The sequence below is a fragment of the Gavialis gangeticus genome, unplaced genomic scaffold (assembly GCF_001723915.1).
Source record: "Gavialis gangeticus isolate Ggan-Ray unplaced genomic scaffold, GavGan_comp1, whole genome shotgun sequence".
NCBI lineage: Eukaryota > Metazoa > Chordata > Crocodylia > Gavialidae > Gavialis > Gavialis gangeticus.
This window is the reverse complement of record NW_017728960.1, coordinates 4,905,689-4,917,204: the sequence shown is the minus strand read 5'-3', so window position 1 is coordinate 4,917,204 and position 11,516 is coordinate 4,905,689. Positions and strand designations below refer to the sequence as shown.

The following is an 11,516-nucleotide window of genomic DNA, read 5'->3' as shown; positions in this document are numbered from 1 at the left end:
GGGGGGGGGGGGGGGGTGCACTGGCCTCAGTGGCCTCCAACCAGGGCTGCACTGGGGCCTCCTGGCCCCAGCGGCTGGGAAGGAGGGAGGTGAGCACCAGGTGCAGCAGGGGAAGGTAGGGCCCTTTCCCAGCCCAGCTCCTCCTGGGTGCTGGCAATGCCCCCTTAAAAGCAGCAAACGGGGAACACAGGCCTGGCTGCTACCCTCAACACCCCCCAGGAGCACCTCTCCCACCCGCCAGGTCTCATCCCAAGTGAGACTGAGCACCTGCAGCTCCCACCAAGACAGGATCAGGCCCTAAATGAGTGCCTTCCTGCCCCAGGATTCACCTCCCCCTTTCCCCCCACAGCTCATCTATGGGCTACTGGCCCATCAGCTGCGTCTCCAAACCTATGAGGAAGAGGAAGGATGACTCCCTTGGGCTTCACCCCCAGCCCAGCCTCCCCTGCACCTGCCCACCTGGGCCAACAGGACCCACCAGTCAGCTACATAGGGCTCGCAGGCAGCTCTGCTAACTCACAAGGCAGCCGCCTCTGCTCCTGGTCATCTGGCTCCAGCCAGCTCCCATCCAGCCCAGAGACTGCCCCACAGCTGTTAATCATCCCCCTAGGCATCCTCTCCAGGGGCAGCCCCATATCCACTACAGAGGGCAGGGCAAAACCCCCAGCCCCCTGGTGCCACCTACCTCAGGGCAACTGGCCCAGCTGGAAAAAGGGGCCGAAATGAATTGAACAACTTTCAATAAGGTCCAGACCAAAGGCCTACACTTTGGACAGAAGAATTGCACGCACCGAGAGCCCGGGGAACCACTGGCCAGGTTGCAGCACTGAAGATAAGGACCTGGGGGCTATAGCGGATGGCAAGGGGGACACAAATCTGGAGCGCTCTCTTTCCAGAGAGCCCAGTGGTTATAGCCACAGGAAGCGAGTCACCTACTTCCTTCAGCCTCTGGGAGACTTTCCTGGGAGCACCAGGCCCAGTGCTAGAGCCCAGGCTTCTGGGAGGATGTAGACGGAGACAGAGTCCAGCAGTGCAACACAGGTGATTAGAGGTCTAAGACCTGACTGATGAAGAAAGATTGGAAGAGGTGGGATTGCTGAGCCTGGAGAAGACCGAGGCAGGATTTGATCAATCCTAGCCTTTGAATACCCTAAGGATGGTTGTGAAGGGGATGGAGACACACTTCTCTGGGGCTCAGGAAATGGGACACAGCATAGGTGACACGTGGGGGGGAGGCATGTGCCCCCCCCCCCCGAGATTGGCCCTCGCCACCCAGGGAGTGGGGGCACCGAGTGAATCACTGGCCAGTGCCCCCCTGAGATTGGCCATTGGGGTAGGGGGGACCCTTCCAGTTTTGCCACTGGCACTGCGATTGGCCACTGACGCCCCCCCAGACTGTCACCCATGGGATATGGGGCAATGGTTTTTGGCTGCAACAGGGGATCTCAAGACTCTACGGGTACTGTGGCAGCTGGTTGAGAATCACTGCCCGAAGAAAACCCATGCGAGCCCCTGGAGTGGGTGGGGAGACCAAGAGCCTCCTTTCGCGCTTGAGACTGAGTCCATCCAGGAGGTCTCAGTGCAGATGTTGAATCAAAAAACCACCTGCCCACACAAGGGCTGGCACGGGTTGGGCATAGCCTGCTCTGCTGGCAGCCAGGGCTCAAACGCACGGCAGGGGAAGGGAACCAGTAGAACCAGATGCAGGCGGGTGCGGATGTGCCCGCGCAGGCCAACACGGCGGGAGCCTCCCCTCCTCCCTGCAGACAAGCCCTTCGAGGGGGCTGCACCACAGCCCTGCCCACCGTGGGATGGAGCAGAACCAGGGTTGCAAAGCAGGGGGTATGTTCCCTGGAGCCGCAACGTCCTCATTGGGCATGTGGAAGAGGAGTTGTAGCAGGAGCCTGGCCACAGGGTTTGGGTTCTCTGCCCCACCCAGAGAGGGAATGCAGAGCAGTGGTTAGAACAGGGAACGCAGACTCCTGGGTTCTCAACCTGTCTTCCACTGGCAACCCAAGCACATCACCCCCTCAGCTCTGGGCCACGGTTAGAGGGGGGAAAATGCAGGCCCGGAAATGTCCCTGTGTTGGGGACATGTGACAAGACCCGTCAGGCTGTGGTCATTCTCTGCTACATCTGGAAGCAAAGGCTCCAGGATGCACAGGGACCTGCTCACCAGGGGCTGGGGGGTAGTCACTACAGCATGTACATGAAGGGAGGCAAATACAGCCCCTGGGCTGCATCTAGCCCTAAAACCATTCCCTTGGGTCTTGCTGGTAGCCCCTTGCAGGCTACTGGAACTTGGAGGGTGGGGGGTAGCCACTGCAGCAGAGTTCAAGGTCCCTCCTACCCTAATGGACAGTCATCGGTGGCAAGGAGTGGGCACGGGCTGGGCAGATACAGCCCTCACTGCTGCCTGGCCCTGGGTCTGCTCCCTCCAGGCCCCAGCTCCACCACAGCTGTTGCTGGCTCCACAGATGAGGCCTGGGGTACACTGAGGAGGAGGTAGCAGCAGGGCAGGTGGCCCATTGCCCCCAGGCTGGGTGCTATCCTTCGCTCCTGCTGCCTGCGCGCTGCTGCCTAGCCTGACAGCTGTTTGGCCATGGGCTCTGCCTTGGTCCTGAAGTACCAGGACCCAGAGCCCCATGCAAACCTAAGTGCTGTGAGAGCCCGGCGTCTGCAATTATCCCTGATGCTGGCTGAGCAAGGGCAGGGCAAGGCGTGGGAGCTGGGTCAAGGTTATGTCACTACCCCTGTCCCCAAGAGAGAAACAGAAGCAGGGAGGAAGCATGCTCGAGGCCAGGGATGAACCAGTGTCAGCCCTGGAGGCAACAGCACCTCTCCCCCCAGCCCCTTTGAGGGCCCATCACACTGCTTCACAGGCACCCCCATCATGTTCCCCATCAGGGCAGCACCTCAGGTCCTCAGCCCCAGCTCACCTGGCACCAAGCAAATACTCACGAAGGGACCAGTCTTGGCCATGAGAACTCACAGCAGATTCATCAGCCTCTTAGGCAACACGAAGCAGGCAGCTGTCAGATACCACTGAGCTAGGTGTATAAGAACCCCTTGAATTTCAGCCTCCAAGGCCAGCAAGCCAGTGCCTTCCTCCACTAAGCCAGCCCCTGCTAAGCTAATAATCAGGGGATTTTCCTGGGTCTGCCAAGTCAGAAATAAGCTCTCCCAGAGAGCCAGATAACACCCAGCCACCCCCTCTTGCCTCTGGTACCTTGGGGCTGCTGTCAAATTCCTAGTGTGCCTTTGTGCCAGGGAGAGAATTGCTTCCTGGTTTTCAGGCCAAAGGGCAGCGCCTGGCTCCATACAGATCGGTTTGCAGACCCAGAGCCAGCAGTGCTCAATGAGCTTTCCACAACTAATCAGCAAGTCACTTCCTTCCTCCATCCCCCACGCTTGCAAGGGACCTAGAATTAATGAGCGCCTCTGTCAGATAACAAGTCTGCCCACACCTGTTCACGACACACAGCCATGGCAGGCGACCAAGTTGCAACGCAGGTCAAACTTGTCCTGGTGGTGGAATCTTATCCACGTCCGATAAGCAACCCAGGGTGGCTGACTCTGCCTTTATGACACGGTGGGAACCTGCCCTGGGCCAGTGCCCTGGAGCATCTGATGCCCGGAAACTCACCTCACAGCAACTTCCTCACATGCCCACAATCTCGGGTGGATTTAGGTGGATCTGCCTTTGGTAATGTCTGGGGGGTGGGAAGTAATGCAGTTGCACCCCCCCTTCATCCCTGCTCCACCCAAACTTTAAAACCTGGGAGGAGCATCAACATTTCCTCAGTGCTGCCTGAATAGAAATCAATTGACCTCAGTTTGATTCCTGCTAATCTCTCCCCTCCACAGGTGTTAACCCCACTCTCCTTTTCAACGGCCTTGATGTTCCACGACTTGGCCTAGCCTTTCTTCTGCAACACTGCTGTCCGTCAACCCTCCCTGGTAATGTTTCTCCTATTTCACAGCCCTGCAGACTGTTCTTAGCTCTAGCTAAAACCATAACTCAGGTGTGGTCAGAAATCAACTTAGGTGTCAAAATTACTGACTGTGAAGTATTAGAAGTGTTGTCAAGAGCTCAAGGCAGCATGTTTCTTATTCAGATTAATTTGTCTTATGATTCTGAATAAGAGACATACGTTTCACTAAAACGGCTAATGACCATATACATTTTGACTATTTTTTGCCTGGCATTTTGCATTTTTTTTTAAACTATATATAATCTAGCAGATTGGTGCACCTGCAAATAGTTCAGTCTGTATGGCGCTAGCCACCTAACCTTAGCAAAGTGCCTAGCTTCTCTATCTGGAGACAAATGTGTCATGTCATACACCACATCTGTACCCCCCTTTGCAATATCCTAGATCCACCTCAATACAGCATCCATCCAGGGGCTCGATGCAGTTGAACTCAGCTGCCCTCAGGCCACACCTTTCCTTCATTCAGATTTACCTTCCAGCGCCAGGACACAAATCAGGGCAATGGCAAAGCCTCACTCACCACAGTCACTGGTGCAGGACCCCTGCTCTGAGCTGCTACCTGCTGCCCTGCTGGGATCTCACGCACAAGGTTTTCTCAGTAGATCCTTTCAGGATGGACTGTGGAGGGATCCCTCGAGAGACAGATCAGCACGTTGAAAGCAACTGGAAAGACAGCGCGAGGCCTGCACGCTTGTGGCTTCAGGCGGCTGCTCTGTCTTGGTCCCAGGAACAGGAAGGCCTGTTCAGACCCTCACTGTGTCGCAGGCCAGGGGGACTGACTGCATTGCCCAGCTCCCGGATTCACAGGCTTCAAGCTGTTGTTCTGAGGCTGGGAAGGGAAGAGGGTTCCCAGCCATCCTCCTGCTTGTGTCACTCTGCATTCAGGCTGCTTAAGTCCCTGCGCTCTCAGAGGCCATTGGTCTCGGCCAAACTCCCAGAGTTGGGATGCAGTGCAGAAAGAATGACTTGAATTCATGTTCACGAGCTCCTGGAGCAGAGATGCTGGCAAAGGGAGATGAGCTCTCTGGAGGTTGCCCTCTGATCATACTACTGCATAAGCAGTGTGGCTGGGGTGGGGGGGTACTCATTCTCAAGAGCAGACTCAGACCTGTGCCTCCCCCCAGCCCTGCAAGCATGCAGACCCCAGCCCCCACAGTGGGTGGCCCTGTGCTGGGCAGGGATCCCATCCCACGTGCAGAACCTGAGGCTGGGCAGGAGCCACCAGCACCCGTTGCACAACCATCCTCCAGGCACCCTAGATCCAAGTCACCCCCATATCCTGGGGACGGGCTGAGGCAGCTGCAGGAACCAGGGCCTCTCTGTGCAGACGTCCAGCCCAGCCTGGAGGGGACACCTACTGCCCTGGTGCTGCAGGCACATCCCAACCCAAGAGCCCAGAGGCTGCAACATAACACCACCCCCTTAGCCGAGCTTTAAGGCCGTGTTGAGTTTACAGACTCCTGGTTTAGACCCACGTCAGCCAGCAGGACCTGAAGAGCCCCAGGATCATGGCCACAGCTGCTCTAAAATGAGAAGGGCCCGAGCCAGCTGGCATCTGGCCGTGGCACACAGGCCAGGGGCACAAGCAGGTTCTAGCTGCACATCCATGCTAGGCACTGGATATCACATGGGACCTGGGCCCTGACCAGCACCCATTGCACCCCCAATTGCAGAGACTAGGCGCAGCCAGACTCAGCTTTGAATGTATAAAGTTTATTTAAAATACAAGTTTGTGGGAAAAGGCAGGAGAACCTGATCCATAGTCACGAGCTGCAACAGGCAAGAGTCACTTAAATGTCTCCTGTCCAAGACGCCGGCATCTGCCTTACATGCCAACCACTCTGTGGGGGATTGTGGGTCAAGCATCCCCTCACAGCCACAGGAGAGAGGGACCAGGCCCTCCCCATCCCCAAGCAGGTAACCCTTTCTCCCCACCTTAGCACCGGGGTGAGAGCCTGGGGGGACACATGTTGATGGCCCCAGCTCTGCTGCAGGTGGGTGCTAGCACCAGCTCAGCCCCGTGCGGTGCAGCCTGGAGTCACTCAGCCCAGCCAGCTCCGTGCCCGTGGCCTGAGCAGCCTGTGAAAGATGCTCAGGGCTCTTCTTGTCTAGACCCACAGCCCACACCCAGCCAGCCCAGGCTCCTCCATGCTGGGAGTCAGTCTGGAAGGCTGGCAGCAACCCCCAAAACCTTCCTCCTGAAGCCATGGATGAACCCATGCCCCTCCAGCCATGAGCCTGCAGCCCTTGGCACAACCCAGAAAACTGTCCTGGAAGGCAGGACTTACAGTGACTGGTGACAAGTCAGTGCCCCGCAGGCAGCCTGGAGCCTGTCACTGCTCCGATACCTTCCAACTTGACCAGAGGTGTGGGCAGTTTCCCTTGGAGCTGCTGTTCCCATGGCCCATAAAGCCTCTTGCCCCATCCTTGGCATTGGGCTGCAGAGACCGCTCAAAGCACCCAAGGCCTCGCTGGCATTGAGCAGATGTTGCTGCAGGTCAGGTCACAGGCCAGGACAGAAGAATCAGATAAGGTGGAGTCAGAAGGGCACAAGATTGGAGCAGGTTCAGGTGAGACCAGGCATAGGGGGTGCGGACATGAAGCCAGAGATAGTCCCTGAACTGAAACCAGTTTAAAAGCCTGTTTTAACCTCACCCCAAATTCCCACTGGGAATTTCTCTGGCTAAATCCCCCCAAGAATTAAGGCACTGGGGTCAAGGCCTGCCTTGCAGTGGGGGGCGGGGGGCGCTCAGGGCCGGAGCAATGGATGAAGTAACTGCAGCAGACCAGCTTTTGTGGATGGGAACAGGCAGCTGCACTGTCCAGTGAGGCCAAGGCTGGCACCCATGACAGCAGAAGCTGGGAGACCCTGGAGCTGCCTTCCAGTTTCACGTTCCTAAAAGCAAGCAGTGCCTGAGTCCACGTAGACCAGGTCACTCGAACCCAACCAGCCCCAGCAGCAGCAGTGCAGCCCTGAGGCAGGGACCCAGCAGCTCAGGCCAGCATCCCCAGGGCTTACGCGGGGCTCTGGCCAGCCTTTGTAGACTGCACTGGACCCTAGGCTCCAGTGTCACCAGTGCCTGGGTCCCAGTCAGTGGTTCCAGGGCACAGATGCAGCCCATGCATGTTGCCTCCTTGACAGTCTTTGTTCTCCCACTCATACTAGGGGACACCGGGCAGCCAAGGCTCCACTGGGCTCCCCCTCTGGCTTCTCCAATCCCAGCCCCTTGCACAGGTGGCCACTGGCCAGGCCCTGCTCACCCCAGACTGGTGGGCTGCCCAGCTTCAGACCTGAGCAAGAGGTGGAGGACAAGGAGATTCTGCACTGGAGCCAGCCCTGGAGCCTCCCAGAAGGCACATAAGGGACTGAGCCAGCGACACAGAAGCCACCTGCCCTAGCTAGGGGCTGTTCCAGCGTCTCACCCCCCCTCACCCAGTCCATTGTCAGAAGAGGACTGGGGCAGGACAGAGGGGAATGGGGAAAGAAGTACTTCAGTGCTAAGACTGGACCCCAAGCACCCCCAGGGACTGCCACAGGCCAAAGACCCTTGGCTTTTCCACTCCAGGGTCTAGATAGACTCAGGACTCATTACAAAGGCACGCAGGTGCCCAGCTAAGCACTGACCTCCAGCTGACAGCACCTGAGGGGCATCGCTAGGTGCCTACACAATAGGCTCAGCCTGGCTCCTAGTCACCTACAACAGCCAACAGCGACAGTGTCCAGCAGGTCCCTGCCAGTGGCAGTGCGTAGCAGGTGCACATATACCCCAAGAGTGCTGGTGCACCCCAACAGCCAGCGTTCCCTGCTTTAGGGGACAGGTGGGGGAGGCAGGCAAGAGCACTGGTGCCCCCCCTGAGAGCACCAGCTGGGGAGTGGGGGTGCCAGGGGAAGAGAGGAAGTGTTCTCCTGCGGCCAATCGTATCAACCCAGAACCCCCCGTGGTCAGTGCGATCCCACCCACACCAGTTGCTGACTGGCTGCTGTGGGGGCAAGTGCCCCCCCTGAGTCAGGAGGCACCAATCACCCGTGGTCTCTGCCACACTTCTCCATTAAGGGCAGAGCCAGAAACAGCCCTCTCTGAGCCCCAGGGGCCACTGTCCTCTCCTGTTGCACACCCATGCCCACACATATATTCTACCCTCCACCCCCCCATGTACAAAAATATTTGGTTAAGATGTGAGCCGTCCATCCTTAAAGCAATGCCCTAAGAACAAAGAACCGTCAAATAGGATTTGCTGGGGTACCTGCACCCATTTCCATCTGTCCCTACCCCCACAAGAATTAACCCAGAACACCAGCCTGCCCTTCCTTCATGGGATTATTGCTAGAGTTCACAACCAGGCCTGGTGCCGCCACTGGCCGACAGCTCCTTCAACATGGCTGGTGTCCCGGTCAACTCCATGCCAAGGAGGCATTTTCCCTTCAAGAGAAGATGGGTCTGGCCTTTGTCCAAGGGAGGAGCCTGGCTCGGCCCCCAGCATGGCAGCCGCTAGCATGAGCTGGTCTGCAGGTTTGCCTCAGTCAGCAGCGAGGCGATGGAGGATGGGCCATAAGCGCTGTCGAACTCCTCGTCTGAGCTCAGCTGGTCATCCTTCAGTGAGGCCTCTGCAGCTGAGCGTGCTGCTTTGCGCCTGGTGGGAGGGGAGAAGAAAAAGGGGAATCGTTGCCGGCACGGAACAGCCCTGAGCCTGAAATGTGACTAGGAGTAACAGGAGTTGGACACCTAAACCCTCTAGGACCAGAACACCTCCATCCCTCGCAACCCATAGAAAGATCTGGGCCTGTTGCTGCGGTCCTTCCTTTAGGGACTGGTTGAGCTGCGAAGAGCAGGGAGGGGAGGCAGGGGCTGGCTGGGTGTGGTTACCCCAAGGGAGCTGTGTTCTGGGCCAGGGCAGCAGGGCATGGGACCATGGCGAGGGCCCCAGGAATGATGGAGAGTCAGACAGCACGAGGGATCCTGGGAAATGCTCCTCACCAGGCCTCCTTCTCCAGGGCCTTGACGCGGTTCTGTAGCTGCTCGTTGAGCTCGTGCTGCTCCTCCAGCTCCCACTGTGCTTTCTTCCTGACACCCTCCAAGCGCTCGATCTCCTCCTCTGCCTCGTCCACCTGCCGCTTGAGGGCTTTGACACGCAGACTCAGCTGCAGGACATGGGCAGGCGTGGGGCGGGCTGGGCTGGGCTGGGCTGAGGGGTGACCCACTAGCCCCAGGCTGCCCCACCCCCTCCCTGTGCGAGGTTCAGAACATGCACACGGGTGTCTCATGCAACAGGCATGAGTAAGGGCCTGGGTTTGTGCTGCAGGCCCGAGGCCCCCCCACACCACAAGCGGCCTGGGGGTCGGTTATGTAAATGGTGACGCATACTCCCCAGCTTTGGCAGGGCATGCAGGCTTCCCCTGGTCCCCACCCACCAAGCACCTGGGAAGTGGCTGCCACGAATAACAGTGGAAAGAGATGTGCAAGCAGGGTAGGGCTGGGAACATGGGGGGCAGCGTGCGTGCACACGTGCGTGTCATACCTGGTCCTTCTGGTCATTCACGTGCTGCCTCTCGTCATCGATCTGGATAGTCAGCTCCTTCACCTTCCGCTCCAGCTTGCGGTTGGAAGACACCAGCACGTTCTTCTCCCTGGGAGCACATTGGATGTGCAGGTTTGCTCAGGCATGTGGCACTCACCTGCGTGTCAGTCACAGGCCGAAGTCCCTTGTGATACTGGGGCCCCATGCATGGGGAGGGGGGTGACTTCTACACCCCTTATGGGCTCTGCCTCAGTTTCCCCTCATTGTTATAGGGACCCATGACCTCTCTGGGCAGAGAAGTAGCAAGACTTGGCCCTTGGTTTGGCTTCTCCATGTGGGATACGGCTACACCAGTCCCACCAGTACGAGGTGCCTTCCTGGGCTCCAGGGTCCCCGAGTCTCTGCTTTACCTCTCCTCAGCCTGCAGCTTGTCCTGCAGCTCTTGGACCCGTGACTCCAGCTGCGTCAGGCTGGCGCTGGGTTTCTGCAGCCCCTCTGAGCTGGCCAGACGGCTCTTCAGGTCCTTGTTCTGGCAAGAGACATTGGAGACAGTGAGCAAGCCCCGTGCCTGCGGTGAGGGTGTGACCCTGGGCTCCTCTCCTCTTACATAAGCCCCAGTAGTGAGTCAGGCCTGGAGCTCCCTTTCCCAAAGGGATTTAACAAGCAGGGTTATATAATGGCAATTAGGAGCAGGGCCAGCTGGGCGCGGACACAGCCGTGAGCGGGAGGGACCCGGGCGCCAAGAACAGGCGGTGCCTTCACTCCTGCCGCATGCTGGAATGTGCCGGGGGTGCAGGGGTGTGACGGCCCCATCGCCAGGGGACAGCAACGTCTGCTGGGGCCAGGCTCCCCAGAGTTGGGGCCTCTACTGTGCCTGCCCTCATTACGGCCCAAAAAGAAGGGTGTGAATGCACCACACGCAGTCTCCCGTGGGCATACACTGCATGCATGTTGCCATGGGCACAAACCTGCATGCACACATCTGCACCCAGGGACATGGACATGCACGCATACACAGGCTCCTGTGGGCATGCAGTTTGGGTGCAACAGCCTTCAGCTTGGGGCCTCTTGACAAGGACACTGTGCAGAGCTCAGTTCCACTGCGCAGGTCGTTCATCTGCCTGCACCACCCAGAGCACAGGTCACCCACTGCAGACGGACTCTGCCTCCCCCCAGTGGCACTAGGAAGAGTTAGGGAGGTCTCCAGCCCATCCCACTTCATGCAGCCGGCAGAACAGTCCCTCCTAGGCTGGACCGCAGGCCTCACAGGAAGAGAGGTAAGAGGCCTCCAGAAAGTTGGATCAGTGCCCTGCTCCTGCGCCCCAACTGTGGCTGTCCTGGCTAAACCACAGACACAGAACAAGAACAGCTTGAGGAGCTCCTGTTAAATGAGCCTGACTCACCTGCAGCTGGCATGCAGTTGCATGACAGGGGCCCCCACAGTGCAAGCGCAGGCAGGCGGCCAGAGCACGTGGGACAGAGCAGCTTCATACATGCTGGGGAGCTAGGAACCTGCCTGCTAGATGTAGCCAGCAGCGCCAGAGCTGCCATAGGCAGGGAACAGCTGCCTCATGGACCCCAGTGCCAGCCAAAGCACTCAGTGCCAGGTGTGGGCTCAGGGGGCATCTCCATGTCAGCACCTCCCCCAGCCTCAGGCCTCCTGGGCTCAAGAGGGGCGTGCTGGAGAGCTGAGAGCCTCTGCAGTTTGGGGTGCAACTGCTTTCACTGCCTGCCAGGAGCCTCAGTAGCTGCACTGCATGAAGCTCACAGTGGCCAGGCCACATGGGTACCCTTCTCCCTGGCTCCTCCTATTTTAAGTCCTTGGAGGGGAGCAGATGGCTGGATTCCCTCTTGCCTGAAGCATCTCTGCCCCAAGAGCTCATGATCATGGCTGCAAGACAAGGTATCAGCTGACCCGGGAGGGGATGGAAGAGTGAGGAGATGGGTGCAGGAAGCAAAGCTGGCAGCTGATGCCCAACACAGGATGGGGGGGGGGGGGGGGGG

At 58.4% G+C, this 11,516-nt stretch overlaps 1 protein-coding gene across 1 annotated transcript in view; it reads right to left on the bottom strand.

The window, feature by feature from the left end:
• Positions 1-7,882: 7,882 nt before the first annotated feature.
• Positions 7,883-11,516, bottom strand: part of CGN (cingulin) — a 20,648-nt gene continuing 17,014 nt past the window's right edge. The window contains exons 17-20 of the mRNA XM_019528368.1: positions 9,923-10,041; positions 9,513-9,621; positions 8,972-9,135; positions 7,883-8,627 (exon numbers count right to left, since the gene is read on the bottom strand). Coding sequence (XP_019383913.1) covers positions 8,486-8,627; positions 8,972-9,135; positions 9,513-9,621; positions 9,923-10,041 — 534 coding nt within the window. The 3' untranslated portion in view covers positions 7,883-8,485. The remainder of the gene's footprint in view (positions 8,628-8,971; positions 9,136-9,512; positions 9,622-9,922; positions 10,042-11,516) is intronic.